This window comes from Pholis gunnellus (genome assembly GCF_910591455.1).
Source record: "Pholis gunnellus genome assembly, chromosome: 22".
In the NCBI taxonomy this organism is placed as follows: Eukaryota; Metazoa; Chordata; class Actinopteri; order Perciformes; family Pholidae; genus Pholis; species Pholis gunnellus.
Genome location: NC_136549.1, coordinates 12,288,786 through 12,306,243, shown reverse-complemented (window position 1 = coordinate 12,306,243; position 17,458 = coordinate 12,288,786). Strand labels below are relative to the sequence as shown.

General features: G+C 41.1%; 1 protein-coding gene across 1 annotated transcript in view; it reads right to left on the bottom strand.

The window, feature by feature from the left end:
- LOC306713991 (voltage-dependent calcium channel subunit alpha-2/delta-1-like) overlaps window positions 1-17,458 on the bottom strand; it is a 78,493-nt gene that overhangs the window by 17,849 nt on the left and 43,186 nt on the right. Inside the window, exons 7-24 of the mRNA XM_079183870.1 lie at window positions 17,174-17,305; window positions 16,437-16,506; window positions 15,669-15,719; window positions 13,889-13,988; window positions 10,079-10,237; window positions 9,414-9,518; window positions 9,242-9,320; window positions 8,906-8,955; window positions 8,637-8,726; window positions 7,974-8,036; window positions 7,165-7,248; window positions 6,966-7,040; window positions 6,207-6,278; window positions 6,045-6,116; window positions 5,884-5,945; window positions 5,290-5,366; window positions 1,373-1,433; window positions 1,094-1,200 (exon numbers count right to left, since the gene is read on the bottom strand). Of these exons, the coding sequence (XP_079039996.1) occupies window positions 1,094-1,200; window positions 1,373-1,433; window positions 5,290-5,366; window positions 5,884-5,945; window positions 6,045-6,116; window positions 6,207-6,278; window positions 6,966-7,040; window positions 7,165-7,248; window positions 7,974-8,036; window positions 8,637-8,726; window positions 8,906-8,955; window positions 9,242-9,320; window positions 9,414-9,518; window positions 10,079-10,237; window positions 13,889-13,988; window positions 15,669-15,719; window positions 16,437-16,506; window positions 17,174-17,305 (1,509 nt within the window). The remainder of the gene's footprint in view (window positions 1-1,093; window positions 1,201-1,372; window positions 1,434-5,289; window positions 5,367-5,883; window positions 5,946-6,044; window positions 6,117-6,206; window positions 6,279-6,965; window positions 7,041-7,164; window positions 7,249-7,973; window positions 8,037-8,636; window positions 8,727-8,905; window positions 8,956-9,241; window positions 9,321-9,413; window positions 9,519-10,078; window positions 10,238-13,888; window positions 13,989-15,668; window positions 15,720-16,436; window positions 16,507-17,173; window positions 17,306-17,458) is intronic.

Sequence of the window (17,458 nt, the reverse complement as noted above, 5' to 3'; positions counted from 1 at the left end):
CACTTTATTTCCCCCCGACTCCACCTTCCCTCCTCGTGCAGTGGTTTTCATTAGGGATCCTTTATTGAAGGCAGCCCAGGAATTCCTAATGTACTTCCAACTTCTTCGCCACTGCAGTGGCTTAACCAAGTAAAGCGTGTAACGATACTCAGACCGCCAATAGTCCACATGGGCCATACTCTCTCTCCCTCTGAACTCCCTATGGAGTCCATTAAACTAGCAGCTAATAATGGTTTCAATTGGGTGAAAAGTTTTATTGGATTGATCATGTTGAGATGCTCGAAATTAACTTCTCCGACTGAACTCGTCAAATCAAAATTAAAGCAGATCTTTTATAAATATCTGGGGACCTTCTGTTTAACTCAACGGGCAACAAAACGTGAGCGATGCATATCAATGAGTGTACAAGAAATGGCAAGGATGTTAATGCGTTGGTCAGATGTTTAGGAGAAGGTCCACTGGCCCCTGATTTGTGTTTTATTGCTCCTCTCGTGCTCCTGGCTTGACGTGTCCTGCTCTTTCTCACAAACACATGGTAATTGGATGAGGTCGAGCGGCTATAGGTGGGGTGTGGAAGGCATATTACTGGTGAATATTGTGTGTGTGTGTGTGTGAGAGCGTGTGTGTGTCACATCTAAGCCGACGTGCCTCACACATGTGCACTCAGGCGTGTGATGGTCAGACTTTTAGAGTTAGCATCAAATGGGTAACACGAACACAGGGGTTCCACATCACAAAGCTTTGCCCGGTCATGCACACCAAACCATCAAGCCAGACTTGTATTTCACTGGAAAGAGGGACCTTTGGGAATAGGTTTCTGTTGGCGCTCTTCCATTAAATGTTCAATGCACACCTTAATGTCAAGCCAGATGGCTAAGATTCATTCACATATCCATACTACAGCAAATACTGTAAAGCTTAGCGGCTCTTTTGAGATGTAAATACTGCAGGAGCCTGTAGCGAGAATGAGGTCCAAGTGTACTGCAGAGTCCAATAACATCCAGTGTAAAAGCTTTTAATCTCAAGATAAACGCCTTCGGTGCCAGGAGCATGTAAGGTGGAAAGAAGTATTTCTTCATTTTCTGATACTCACACATGGGGTTGTTTGGAGTCTTTGTGTCAATGTAATCGTTGAACTCCATGAGGAACTCCGTGTTGTTTTTGTTCTTGTCAGGTGGCTTTAAGTCCTTGCAGTACATCCTGCGGGAAACAAAAGCATTCTCTTAGCGAAAGCAGAAAAAAACAAGTGATCCACAAGGTTGAAATGTGCCTCTATACCATGTCATGGTCGTCATGTTAGAAGTTTAAAGAAAAAACATCTTTTTCTAATGGTTAGGAAAATGTAATCAGAATAAACTACGTGCCGGCTTACCTCGGTGCGATAAATGTATAGCCATATTCATCAAACTTGTCCGCCATCAGGCTTTCAGAAACTGGTGAGAGGTATAAAGTATTATTGATCTTCCTCCCATGCAGGATAATATTAAGCTTACATTAAGCCGAAATAATCATTGTATGCAGCTGAGATAGTGCTCCACAGGGTGGAATGTAACACCTGTTGAATGTATGTAACAGTGCATCAATAAGAGGAACCTCCTACGGGCACCAAAAACTGAAATGAGATTCCGTCTCTGAGCGGTAAAACATTAGCACCATAGCTCCATATATATTCAACATGGCCACATGCCTTCAATTTCACTCCTATGCTTAAGGTCCTGAGTCAAAATGCAAGGTAGAATTGTAAAGTTTCGGTACCCACAAAGAGGAATAGGAAAAACCAAAAGCTATATTTACCACATAAATCATAAAAATGACTAACCGAAGCAAAAGTTTCGGACAGTTTTACACTGCACATAGATGAAACACTGTAAAGAATACAGTCTTACACAAACAGTTATCAATAAAATAGGACCAGAATAGGTTTGGCCAGACTTACTGGGCCAACAAGGCTCACAAACAAGAGGAAAGACATGAAAGGAAAAAGGAAAAAAATACTTGCCATCTTTCCCTGGAGTGGAAAAAAATCCCAGCAGAGAGAAAGTGAGCGAACAAGAGAATCATCCCCCGGGGAGGTAAAGACGAGAGGGAAAAGAATGGGGGGAAAAAAAAGACAGGGTAAAACCACAGGGGTCAAAGGTGACACAATATTTTATTCAGAGAGCGAGTCCTGAATAGAAATATTGCACTCCAAACAAACGGTTTTAGGCCTTTGGATGTAAATGGAGACAGTGCTGATGGAGAACACAAAGAGTGGGCTTAACATGTGGTCAGACATCTTTAACGTTATGATGTAGACGTGTTTTTAGCATTAGTATTTCCATGCTTTTTGGTGGAGCGATACAGCAAATCTGCGGAGTTACTGCACTTGACTGACTGTATTTGCATTACAATGCTGCACAAAGGAGAAAATTAACCACAGCTCATAACCTTAACGTTCCTTTGACATTCTCCAAAGCATGTCGCGTCGACAGTTGATTATACTGTACAGCTAAATTTCTCATGACGACATGGGCTACTCCTTGTCCTCTTTGGTGGTCATGATTGGGAAATAATTGCACCCATGTGTGTTTTTTTCTTTAGATATTCGGTCACCACGTACTAATCCAACATTGTATTTAGTAATGATGGATAGCAGGGAGATCTGGGGAGTGACGACTGCTTATATTTTCTGCACTCTCTCATGCCTTTTCACACCGGCGATGACGTTCCTGCCACTTTTGTTAACATTTCGTGAATAACTGAAATCGGTTCAATATCTAAGACATGCAGCTACAATCCGTCTAAAGGGGAATGGATTTCAGCATGAATCAATCTCACGCACAGAAACGTTGACGTCGATGACCTGCATCGACTTCACAAATCCATGTGGGGATAAGGACATGAGATGTTTTCAGTTCACTTGAGTGACATCTTTTGTTCGCCCTTTGGAAATAGTATAAAGCAGACAGAAATTGGGCTTCAGTTTCAGTTAAACCCCGGAGCTTAAAACGTGTTCTGTGGAGAGTTTTGATTCATTGACCACAAACAAGACAGGACTGATGACAAAGCACACAGAAGGACGTACAGAAGAGATGGAGCTCAGTGTGTTAAGAGGGATCCTGTCTTTCATTAGGACTTATTTAACAAGGTTGTAAAACTCAGAGTGAGTCAAGGAGAGAAAACTAAAGAAAACACACCGACTCATGTTTTTGTGGTGCAGACTCACAGCTTTCTCCTTTATGGCTTCACCTTTAAATAATGCAAACACCCTGTCCTCTGTTCTTCCTGCAACAGTTTAGTGCCAAAACCACATCTGAGGGACCGTTGGAACAGGTGGGGGTCAAATACATGCATTGCGCAGACAGACACACGCACACGCACACACACACACACACACACACCATCTGCGACACGCTGTGTGGGCGCGCATTGCATGCGAAGCGCTGCTTCTGAGAGCAGACGCCAGCCTGATTCAGTGTAACGGGGGTTGTCATTATTAATCAGAAGCCACTAAATGAAGAAAAACAGAGAACAAAGTGCTTCTGTGCTCATGCGTCCGCGACACCACATATGATGAACCGACTGGAAGAAAAGTTACATCCAAAGTCTGCTGGTCGAGTGAGAGAAAGAAGATGGGGGTTAGGAGGTAAAGCACAGGAGGAGAATACTTGCCCAAAAACGCTGCAGGGGGGTTCCAACACACCAGGAATGGTCAAGAGTTGAGGAGGGCAGGAGAACAGGAGGAGGGAGGAGGATAAGAAGATGAGGAGAGGAACGAGGGATTTGGAAAAGAGAGCAGTAAAGGAAATAAGCCAACAGGGTCACCCACAATATTTTATTCAAATGAGTTTTGAATAAGAATATTGTATACAAAAGTACAAAACACTTGGAGTTTAAGAAGGTTGAGATGTACTGTGTGTGTGTGTGTGTGTGTATATAAATGATGAGGTAGTGGAGAAAAAAAACCATGTAGTTCATGTAGTCACAAAAAGTGTCTTAACTAGATTATCCATTGTACTTGGTTTTAGAGTTGGGTTTTCATGGCTACAGATAAGGTAAGGCTCCTGCAATTGAATGACAATGACGCCTGTGTGCACAGCGCCTTCATAATATAAAAAGGACCTAATCACTGGGCTTCCATGCTTTAGCATTAATTACAACTATTGTACACTCTACAGATTACATATTTTTTCCCAACTATTTAAGCAGCCATTGTATGCTATTTGTCTGCAAACCGACAACCAGTTCTCAGCAGAAATTATATAATTTGTCTCATTTTTCATTTTGTCTCTATCAGCTGCCGAGCCAACAAAAGCACCTCAGACATTTGAACATGCTTAAGGCATCAACAAATAGAAACTGGTCCCTGCTCACAAACGCACTTACTTAACATCGGCTAGCAAAAATGTAAGGCGATGAAATGTTCACTGTGATGGATTACCAATGTCATGCAAGCTTCACGTCTCTGCCGGTTGACTTTCCCAGCATTCTGGAATAAAGAGTGGCCAATTGCTGAAGGTGGGGAATTATACTTCTAATGTATGATATACTTCAGGAAAGTTCATTGAACGCTGTCACCAAAAAACGATCTTTAAAGCCCACTTTTGGCTAACGAGTGCAGCCAGGCAGACCAGAAAAACATACGGACAGAGGGACAGACTCTAAAACGGGGATGGCTCCATCTGCAGTTAACACACACACACTCATATACACACTATAAAACTGTCCTTTGTGTAACACTATGAGTCGATGACATCTTTTACTAGTGGGAACAGACAGGACTCGAGAGACATCAGACGACAGCGCCACACATATGGAACCTCTGATCTACTGTATGGTGTCCAATAGGCTTGATCATGAACACATACATACAGCCACTTGTAGACACACAGACACACACACACACACACACACACACACACACACAGAGTGAGTTATTTAGCTGTAAATGAATTGATCATGTGTGAAAGGGGACACTGGAGCCACTCGTCCCGCTGTCTGGCAACAAAAAAAAACTTTGAACAGCACCACAAAAGAGGGCGCGCGTTGCCATACAAGAGGCGAGGGCATGCAGGGGGTAGTATGTGTATAATGTATGTGCATGGGGCACTATACGTGATGGATAGGAACCATAAGCTGAGGCACAAGTGTTTCTCTCACACGGAGAGCAATAATGTCACTGGAGAACATTAGCGATCATTTTCCAACCAGCAACATATGTCTACTGTCTGTATTAATGAACGGTAAATGTTACTGAGTGGAAAAACGAAGAGTGGAACAGGCGACTAAACTGCTTGAGGTGGCACTTACATTTTGCCTGGGTGATCGTGTCAGCGATGTTGGCCCGGATGTAATGCATACTGTAGTCAGGAAGGACCAGAGCCAGGCTGAGAGAAGACACACACACGCATACAAAAACACAAAATATCATAACAATATGTATTTTTTATTATTACATTATTTGCAACTATTTGCGATTTTACTAAAGATTTTTGTAAATCTCTGTTTCTGTTTCACTGCAATGCTGACTCAAGTACGCATTTCATTGTCTGAGGCAATAACTTCATGAACATAACAACATTGCGTGATCCCCTCTTTGTTTTGGGAAGAAAATTATCACAGCATATCTTTCAGTAAGTTCTGCGAAGCATTTTTTAACAGAAGGCTGAATTTCCGCCCCTCGTGTCTTCACTAGATCACTCTGAAGCGTGCCTGGACATTGTCCTGAACTTAAGACCAACAGTCTAGCGCCAGTGTTAAAGAGAACAAAATGGTTTTGTGCAATTACGACGAACACTTTGCAAACTGCGTCTGGAGTTCCTCTATTTGTAGTCTGAAGTTTGTTAAACAGTGCTCAACACATGCATCGGATTTATCACTTGATACTTAACACATGATATTTACCTGTAATCTGTCCCCTTCACTGGCGCAAAGGTGTACGTCCTCTGACCTACGTCAATGTAGCGCTTTGAGAGCAACAGTTTGGTCAGTACACATTACACAGTTCCTCAGCAAAGAGTTAATAACCGTCATGGACTCCCGACGTGGTTTCAAAATAAAATTACCTCATCTTGGGATTTCACCAATCCAGGTATTGTGTAATCCCCTGTTAGACCGTCGATCATTTTTTTTCTCATCTGTTGACCAAATAACGCAAATCAATTAAAAAAGTATTTCTGATATGAGCTCATGGAATCAGAAGAGTTTGAGTAATGTATTTTCCAAACCTCCACTTTGATCGCATTCTCCAGCTCTGCATCCAGGAAGTCCAGCGTTACAGGTTCCTGAAACTTGGGAGTCTAAATGGAAATGCAAGTAATTACTATAATTTATAATCAGTGGGCTGTGACTTTAAAGGAGAAACAAATTAAGCAGTAAACATCGGTTATTCATATTGTCTCCAAAACAGATTCTGATAATTACATTTTTGTAACAGGGAACCAATCATGGAGAAATGTAAATATTGACACGGACTCTTGAAAGTTGTAAACATCTGTGACCAATGTGTGCATGCGTGATTTACAAGAAGAGCCCATGTCTCAAAAGTCAATGAGAAACATCTTGCTATGTCTCAACAAACATCATGCTGGACCCATATGACAGGGACGGTTTAGAAAAAGAACTGAAAAGTCAGCCAAGTGACTCAAACAAAACCCAGTGTGGTAATTCAGGCCACCATTGTATCTGCAGCAGAGCTGCTGTGCTGCGTCATTGTAATGCTGAAATCATATTTAAAAAGGTACATTCTGCAAAATGTAACTGTGGGTTGGTAAAAGGAATTCCTCGTGGGCCGCAAAGGACAAGAATCTTGACGTATTCTCGGTCTGAAAAGCCCGTTGACTGTCAGGAATGTCATGCTTAACTTGCCAGTTTGACCAATATTAATGTGCAACTAATGGGTTTTTAGCAAAGTCACCAGACAGGACCGTCTCTCGAAAAATAAAACGTCTGATTGCTCTGAATTATAGTTGAGTGATTTGTCTTACCATTGGCTGGAGGTTAGGATGGAGCAGCACATATCCATTGGGGTCAATGGCAAAGTAGTAGCCATTTGGTCCAAACTACAGGAAAAAGGGAAATATACAGAGAACGTAATGATGGAGGAACCCGGGAACCAACTATGTTATCTACTGTGTAAATAGGCTGGTTTCTCTATGTGTTTATTTATGTGGTGTGTGCTTTTACAGTAAACCGAGGCGTCAGTCTCTTGATGTCTTCCAGGGAGACATCAATAGCCATAACCCCCAAGATGAGCTGGTTTTGAGATTTCTGAAAGGGAACCATAGAGAAAACAAAGAAGAGGAAGTCAGGGGTAGAAAGAGTCACTGTTCGACCCACTTAGGAGTCCTGTTGTTCTTTCTGGATGAGTCAAGTCCCTCTGTGCACTCTGAATGATTTCACGGAAATGGGGTGCAATAGAAATCTGGACAGCCTCATTCCCAAAAGCTTTACATGCCGCCATGAGTCACTGACAAGGCATTTCCAGGCTTCGTCTTCAGGCATAGCGGAGGTAACCCCCGAGTCCTTCGAGGTAGACATGTAACCGCATCTTGAAGCACTTAGCTACCGGATCATTTGTCTCTCGGATCTGCAGGTTTGATCTCTTTTTTGATATTTTGCTTCATGGCATGCTAGAACGTCTTCCTGTGGAGGCACGTGGGAGAGCTCTGAGGGACCTCAGCGTCAACAAAGGATACAAGGAAGAGCCACAAGAAAGAGAAGGATGAAAGTCAAGGATGAGACGATGATTGAGTAGTATTCATGGTAGAGCGTGTCACAAAACCGCAGACTTGAATTCTCCCAGGGGGTCAAAGGGTCAGATGTACAGTAAATGTAAGATTCAATTGAGTGAGTGAATAAAGAAACACTCCGGAAATTAGCATGTTTAATATAAAAAAAATGTAAGAACTTACAATGAATGTGTTGAATGTAAATTGGTTCATTTGAATCGACATAAATTGAGCAACATGAGATTCCCAAAGTCTTTTGTTTACCTTTGAGCCCGTGTTGGTCTTGTTGAAGACGGGCAGAGTGCCAGTGATCACCAGACCGAGCTCCTGGAAGACAACGCAACATATTGAATAGTTATTAGCAATGTAGGTCAATCAATCACACTCATGATATGAATTCACAGCATACTTCGTGGTGTGTTTACATTTTTAAATGATTCCTCTGATTAATAAAAAACACTAAGCAGCTGCAGCTTGAAAATGAGCTGTTTACCGTTACAAAAGGCAGAGACGTTTCTGGTGCCGGCCAGGTCAACACAGTCACTAACGTTGACAGCTTCTTATCAGTAGAACGAATGACAACACCCGAACCATTTGGCTCAGTTTACCAGACTGGTTTTTATCTACGCTGTCGCCTAAAAGTTCATCTTGACAGAAGCACCACAAAAAAACTTGTGAATGCAGCATTTATTTATTTTTTTTAAAAATAATGTCCTTTCACAAACACTGCTTGAACAGAGTTGAAGTTGAGTTTACCGGGACGACAAACAGAAAATGTTGAAGACTTATTTGGAATTCTTAATCTGACAAAAAACAGATTGTTTTCTTATTCTTGCAGAGCTCTACATTTGACGACCAATTTCTTTTTCCCACGAACTGTGTTCTGTATTTACATGCAACGTGTGTCTGTTATTACACATGACGTACCAGAGCATCCAGGTACACGTTGGTCCACTGAACCTGCTTGGCCCTTCTGTCAGCCTTAACCATAGGCCTGCCCAAAACATCCAGGTATTCCTGCAAAGAAGAACGATGTCTTTATTTATCACATGCATGTCGGTCATTCCACCACAAGAGGGCACAATACACAACTGGTAAAGTATGCCAGGGAGAGGGCTGGAGTGACAGACGAGTAAAGTAGCAACCATTCATAGATAAATCAGAGTAATTACGGTAGTGTCGTAATTTGAGTTTACCTGAGTGTTGATCCTGATGGCACCTATAGATGGGATCTCATAATAGTACCCTGAGACAAAGATACAAGCTTATTATAGCATTCATTGTGAGACTTCATTTAGATGGCATTACCCCATCAAATAGCTCAAATGGCCGAATAAGTAATATTCTAATGTTGTCGCATTATGTTTGTAGCATTTACTTGACATCGAGTTGTTGTCTGCGTTAGTGCATTCAACATTATTTTGTTTACATTTAGATCTCAGTTGGGCCCTTTATATTATTTTCTTCATCTTCATCTTCATCGTACTGAAGAATACACATCAGATATGTGGCGTCTAATGCAAACCTCGTACCTTTATTAGCGCAGGCCATCCACTGTATTGGTCCTTTGTCGTAGTTGTGCTGACCTACTGAAAATGTAAAGATGCGCACCTGTGAGGAGGAGAAGAGTAACACAATTGGATACGGTGCAAACCAAAGGCTGCTGTAGTGTACTCTCTGAACATCTTGTGTTTACAGTCCTACCGCTTGCTTCGGGTTGTACTTTTCAAAGATCTCCTCTGCCCTCTCTTCTCCTCCGTCAGTGAAGAGCATGATAATCTTGTTACAGTTGGCCCTTGACACATTCATCTAGGGGACACAAAGTTTGTATTTCAACCCACTATTTAACTTATGGAAACAATAGAACAACACATTCTTATTGCTGTTAGGAACAGGTTGAAAGAAGCGGCTGCAAAAATAACTCAAGGGTGTTGTAATGCCTGTTTATGTAGTTACAGAAGATGGCAAGGGAAACATGAGCTCTTCTACAAAAATCTGCAATGTCCGAAGAAAACCACAAGAGTACGCCATATACTCACTCTTAAATTAGGACACTGGGATTGAGTTGTCAGTGAGTCCTTTGTTCCGCCATTATTTTCATAATTGAATGAAAATCATAAATTAAATTGACACAACTTATATCAGACGGTCAAGTAGATTTCACAGGGTTTCATCAAGCCTCTGGGTTGGTGTGCACATTCCAAGAGCCATTGTCGGATAGAATAATCAAACAACAGCAGCTTGACAGCAACGTCCTGAACATTACCATCCCTACCATTACCCACGACTACACACAAGACTCCTACGCCCTTATGTTCTTCAGATACCACACAAATATTCCACCACGCACGCCCACGCTGACACTTTACCTGCGCGAGCTGCTCAAAGGCCAGCTCGAAGCCGCCTCTGTAGTTGGTGATACCCTTGGCTGTGATGTTCTGCACAGCGTCTTTCAGCATCCTTTTGTTGCGGACGTTGGCCTGCACCAGGTTCTGAAAGCACGCCGCGTGCGTGGCCTTGTCATTGAACTGGAGGGAAGAGGGAAGGAGGGATGATGGGAAGTGGAGGGAAGGCACTTGCACATATTTTCTGTTAAATATGCGGCCTGTTTTCTCTCTGTCACGGAGTCGTGCGGTGTCCCCTAAACATATTGGCTTGGCTTAAGATAAGGTATTTGAAGACAGAGATTAAATTGATTCCATTTTACATCAAATAATAATTTTTGGCAAAATGTGATAACTTGAATGACTTTAACTTCTTGGCTTTGCTGAAAATTTGTCATGTGTGAAATGAAATCAGTCTAAATCAAAATCTGCACAGACCGAAGGGAGCTATAGGAGCAGAAGGAAGGATTGGCAGGAGAGCAGGTAGGGATGTGAAAACAGTGACATAAGGAGGTAAAAAAACAAAACAAAGAGCTTGATTATGGAGGGATTATGCCGTAGAGACAGACAATACTCTGACTGGTTACATTACAATCATACAGCTCTACATGTAAAGCAGATTCATATTGGAGAATAGTTCATGTGGAGGCACAGACGGAACCCTATCAATTCATGCGCACACACACACACACAAATATAAACCTATACACAAACACACACACACACACACACACACAGCACCTATGGAAGACAGGGAGATGGCTCATTAATACCCAACATCTGTTTTAGCCCAGACTGCAGCTTTGCAATCATGATCATGTGGAAAAACAAACGCACTTAACACACACTCTCTCTCAAACAAGCGCACAAACACAAGGTCCACAAACACACACTTTTGCTTCAGTCTTCCTTATCATCGAAAAAGTCTAGGTGGAATTCTATTACATAAAAAAGATTACATAAAAGCACAACAAAAAAATGTTACATAAAATGTCAAATACGAATGACAAGATAGTGCCGATTAGACTTTAAAGAGACTTAAACTCTGTGATCATAGAGTACAATGACAAGGGTAGCTACAAAGTCAAGTCATTCTCACTTTTAAGTGAGTTGCCAAAGCAACAGTTGGTATAATAGAGGCAAAGTAGCCCAAATATTAAAAAGGGGCATTGGTTACAACAGAAGAAGCAAAGTTATTCTCAGAAGCATAAAGAAATGTTTCAGAGGTCATCGAAACACATGCAAAAACTAAGAGAAACAAGGACCATAACAGCCAGGATCCACAAGCAACGGACAAACGTTCACCATCATCATCTCTTTGCTGTTTCTTTCTTTTATTCACATGGGGTTACGTTTTCAGAATGCCGAAGGATGCTGCAGCTCACAATGACTGTTTCCACCTATTCAATGTTGCTATTCGTGTTGGCAGAAGTGCACTGCCAAGACATTTGTCCTTGAAAAAGATTCACGCCACACACACACACACACACACACACACACACACACACACACACACACACACACACACACAACAATATGAAGCAGTGTGCGTTAGAACTTCTGACTTATAGAATACATCTTAAAATATCTCAGACACCGTAATACAAGCTCAGTAGAACATACTGTAGGAGGGCATGTTCTTTAAATACGTTTGTGTATATAAAAAAATAAAGTATCACAGGTTTACTGTATTCAAGTTCAGGTAATTAAGGTTTAGTTATCTTCACTCTCTCTGGTTGAAAAGTTGTGTGTTTACGTATGTGTGAGTGAGACACCTCGGAGTAGTCACAGCACATCATACTATTGCAAAAGGAAGCATAAAGGATCATCAAACAGAGATATGATTGGACACAGAACACGTTTTGCTTCATCCAGAAATACATGAATAGATGTACTACACTACTCTATTATGAAAGCTTGTAACAGATTGTAGCCTACCTTAAAAAAAAATCTTCAAAATGCTTATGAAGGTCTACGAACTGAGCTGGATGCCGTCAATATGCTTACGACACAGCTGCCTTATTTAATTAACATCAAAAGCCCTTTCACTTAGCTGATTGGAAATTTCCAAACAAAAACATAAACCATTGCTTTATTAAGGGAAGTGAAAGAAAATGTAATTAATGGTTTATTTGGAAAGCAAACTATGAAAATCATTCATTTGCCCTCCCATTAGAAGGACAAAGAGGAGGCAAATAAGGATTAAGAAGGAGATTTTAGATAGAGGGCAGGCACATCAACGTGCATGATGTATGCAAGTCACTGGAGCGAGACATTTTTTAAATGTGCATCTTTAGTAACTTTGGAAAAAAGAGCAAAGTGGGCATTAATAGGGGGAGGGTTGAGGATTGCAGCCAGACAGACCACATGTATGCTGGAGGGTGAACTAATGCCTTCTAAAAAAAATAGCACTGGTGATTCATGCCCCGTTCGTTCATTAAAAACATATGTAAATGTCGCCTTGTTATGTTACATTCTGCAAGAGCAGAGAAAATAGTTCATCAGATCGGGAAAAAGACAAGACAGTGGCTTAAAGCAGTATGCAAATGAGTAATGTGTCGAAGCTAAGCTAGTTAACCAGCTGCTAGCTGCAGCCTTATCTTACAAACAGACACAAGAGTGGTGTCGATCATCTCATCGAGCTACTGGCAAGAAAGAGAGTCAGCATGTGTCCCAGAATCTTAAACTGCTGCTTTTAGTCGATCTTATTCTTTTTTTTTTTTATAAAGAAGAAAATGTTGCAGAAAGAGGATCTTCTTTTGTTTTATTCAACGTAAAGAATGGTAGTGTTTAATTCTCTTCACTCTTTTTTATACCTATTAAAGTGTTATGTGGAAAGCTAACAACATTAGCGCTCATTAAGTGAAGGACACCGGTGTCATAGTTGCTTGGCAACAATATACAAAGGGGTAGATTTGAGCAGTGCTTCTAACGGCCTCAAAATCAAAAATCAAGTATTTTAGTCCTGCAGTTCATTTCCAGTGTGACTGCCCATAGAACATCTTCGAGACCGCTCACAAATTCCTCCAATAGAAGGAAATAACCACCGTAACCACTTAAAAGCGTTTCTTCTTTTCTTCACACACAACTAATAGTGCCAGGAAGCATGAATCTGACTTATGGAGCTTCAAATGATGATGGATGAATATTTCCCCAATCCCCTTGTCAGTAAATCTTTTGTGCCTGAGATTTCTACAGAATGTCAAACAGGCTGGATAGCTTTCTCTCTCACATATATTCTCGATTCAAAGCATGGGTCATAAATACAGCACGCGTTCATTTGTCAAACTTATCTTGTGGCATTTCAGGGTTTGCTCAGGCTGTGTCATGCGTTCGCTCTATTAGGCACACATACTTGGACTCAGCGCTGATGCTCTTGAGACATGTCACTCATATACACACACACACACACACACACACACACACACCTACAGAGTATATATAAATATATGCACACGCACGGATTCTTTGAGTCAGACAAATGATCACACGAGCATGCCTGCATCCATGCACATCTGCAGCCATATATAAGATCCATCCATGTGCGGTACATTAAGTCACTCAAAAAAGGACACTGCCATGTTTAAACCAATGACTCAAACCAAACAACTAAGCCATAATGTCCACATTAACGTTCAGCAATGTGTGCACCTGGAGGTTCAACACACGCACAGAGTCATAAGAACTTCATGGACAGGATTTTGTAACGCGAAGAGATATAAAGTGAAGTATTTTCAAAGTAAATATTAGTATGAGCCACGTATATATCAAAGTATTAGCTGCGGGAATACTCACGTAGACCACGTTCACGTAGTCATCGTCAGAGAGGGTCTCCAGCATCTTGCTGACCGACGTGCGGATGAGTTTGAGGGTGAGACCCGAAACGCTGCCACTCCTGCAGTTTGGCACAGAGATGTTTTGTTTTTCACAAAATGAGTCAATAACATACATCACATTCGTACGCATATATCTAAAAAATATGTCTGTGCTCCTTTGTGTTCTTATGCCACCACAGTCAAATAAGAAAATGTATATAGATGTGAAACTAAACCTGAGGTTTGTCTCAATTTGTCTTTTGATATTCTGGGTACAAGAAAACCTTTTCCTGATCAGGGGGTCTCTAAAACACGATCATGCATGAACAGATTCTGTAGCAATGTGGCTAGTTGCCAAGACATCTTACTATGCCCGAATAAGTTGAACAGACTCAACAACTGACATTACCATCTGTAAAGCCTTCTGCCTACACACTAGCTTATTCCACAGTATTATCTATGCCATTTACAAAATGCTATAATTAGTACTCTTATGACATGAGTTAAGTGCCATCACCATTTCTCTCCGCTAATATCTCACACACACAAACTGTGAATGTTAGCGTTAGACATTAATAATTAAATATCTGTGTTCACATTTACGTCTTTGCTAAAACAGGATGGGGACCCTGCGCCGATGGAACTATAAATACAGCGCTTAATTGGTTCACTGCAGGTAAAAAGAGGAGTTCCTCTCATGATTCTTTCACCCAAGCATAACATAGGCAGCTTTTAATGTCGAACAAGCCTCATCAATCCTCTCTGTGCCATTACCAGAGCTGTGTTAACCGATTTAGATTTTCATTAATATTATTGTGTTGTCATTTAGCCCCGGTGCTCTGCCACGAGTGCCCATTTGTAATGAAACTCCACCCGAGCACAGAAATTCAAACAAATCACTTTGGGCAAAAAAATGATACCACTAACAATCACATGTTCTTGCATGCAGCACGCTTTTCTTGTTCCATTGGTTGTGGTATATAAGGAAGTTAAAAAAAGGTAAGACAGCTGGGCACCGTAGGTTTTAGCAGACATTACTGAAACAGGAGTGAATTTGTTTGGGACTATTTTACTGTACAGCCGCGGATTAACACACATTGAGTGTAAATTATTTGTTGGATTGGTTTAAAATAAACTACAGTAGCCATGTTCATGGAAATTAAGGAACATGTCACCCGGTGCAACAGTGTCCCTCATTGGTCCGTTTTTAGGCTTCGGATATGCAGGCAACACATGTTGATGATATCAATCATTGTTGGTTTCTTATGCACACAGTAACCTATAAAGTCTATACTATAATGTAAACAATCAACTTGTGGACCAATATTTAATCAGTTAGTTTTGCAGTTCTATATAACCTAAATTGGTTTCAGCTGTTTGACATTGGTAAATACGGAAAATAAACCTCCTTAACTCTTAAAAAAAAGTCAAAATTGTGTGTTTCTTCAAAGTGATCCGTAGTTCTATAATTTGATCGAAAAGACTGAACTGCTGTCGTGACGGATAATGCTGCAGAATCCTCTCTGAACATCTTGGCTATTCTAAACCTGCACTTTTAAGGCATACATCACTCATCGCAGGAAGAAACAACTGGACTGTAAATGATGAAGTCGCAAGATACACTGACTGCCATTTGTTCGTCAGTGTCACATGCGGAGGCAGCCGTGAGCACAGCGCAGTCAGAGAGTTAGCAACAGGGCCTCCTGGCGCACACAATAAAATAAAATCAGACTGTAATGAATCATTAGGTCGTCACTCACGCGTCCACCAGGATCAGCATGTCCTTGGGTGACGCTGCCCCCTGAATGTACCTGGTGAGTAATAACAGACACACACACACGAAGGTCGTGAATACTGAGCTCACATAGGGAATAATTATAATTCAGAAATTATTTTTAAAACCATTTTCTTAGGAAATCTGCTAAACACAAACTTCAGCACATGAGAGACCTTACATTTTGCAGTTCCATCACTCTTATCTCTCTTTGAGCAACTCGTTAAATATCCCTCTCTACCATTTGCATTTGAAATCAATCAGAACTTCTCATTCTTTAATTCTCTTCTCCCATTTCTTTAACAGTTGTGTGTCTTTGTTCAGAGCTCAAGTGTTCAGAAGCCAAAACAGCTTTTGAGGCTACTGAAATGCAACAACATGGTTAAAAGAGCATTGATGGCTTCCAGTCAGATTTGAATCATTTTTAGGAGACAGATGAAGCGTTTGTATTGGTACCCTTTGATCTAAAGTGGATTAACCATCATAGTGCTCTGATGTGTTCGTTTGAGTGGGTTTGGATTTGATTGTTTTAAACTCTTGTGTGTTTACCGATGTCCTTATGTGTCATCAGTATATGCAACATGGAAGAAGAGTTTTGGCTAATGAGTGTTTAATATGACAATTAGATTTACACAGGTAAGATTGAATGAGCCATGTGTCTGCCCTTGACAAACACGAGAGAAATGACTGAAGGTGAGATGATTAGAGACACAGAAACAAAACAGCACTTTCCATAATGAGTGTCTACACTCACCACGGCCGCCTGCGAACATCATAGAGGTCGATCTTATTGGCTAAATTGCTCGAGTCGACCCAAGGGGATGCTGTGATTTGGCAGAAGGATGAAATGGGGAAAGGAAAGTTTAAGATTGGGTTTAAGGTACTCAAATATGTCAAGTTAGTGGCTTAAAACATGTCTTACATCTATCAGCTTAAATATTATCTTAATATATTTTATATTAAAAGAATACTTGGACTTTTTGAGGAATCTACTTTATTTGCTTTCTTACTGGTGAGAAGATTGACACTGCTCTGATTGCTGTGTATGCAAACCGTGCCAGGAGGCTATTAGCTTAGCATGAATACTGGAAGTAGGGGGAAGCTAGCCTGACTCCAAAGTTCAATAATTGTTGTATCTCCTTTGTTTAATTTGTATAAACTCAAAAAGACTTTGAACTTTGGACAAAGCCAGACTTGGCATTCCCCCATGCAGTCAGTCCTTGTGCTAAGCTAAGCTAAGCTATACAATCATGGGTTTCTCCAAAAAGTCAAACTATTCCTTTAATGCAATCTTTGAGCTATAGAGGACAATTCAAAAGTAATCTCCTGACTTTTTGACATTTGTGGTGATAAAGAACTTTATGAGAGATGCTCAAAGTAATTCATGACTTGTATGCCTTTTGCTCAGCCAGTCAACAGCACATCTTTGTCCCCGAATATAGGAGGGTCAGTGGTGGTTGGAGTAACCCCATTGGCTACTGAGCGGCTCACCTGGGAAGTATCGAGCCAATCCAGAGGCCGAGCCAAACACCTGCCAGAGGATTGAGGGATCTTCCTCTTTGTTTTTCCGGAAAACATCCTCCAAGGCCTCTGTCCAATTTAGCTCATTCAAAATGATGGTTGCTGGAACACACACACACACACACACACACACACATTCCTACATTACCAACAGTGGACAGTCATGCTACTCTAATCCAGTGTGGACGTCTGTTTCTGGTAAATTTGAACGAACAAAAATGGAAAAGGACATACAAACACACACACATAAAGATG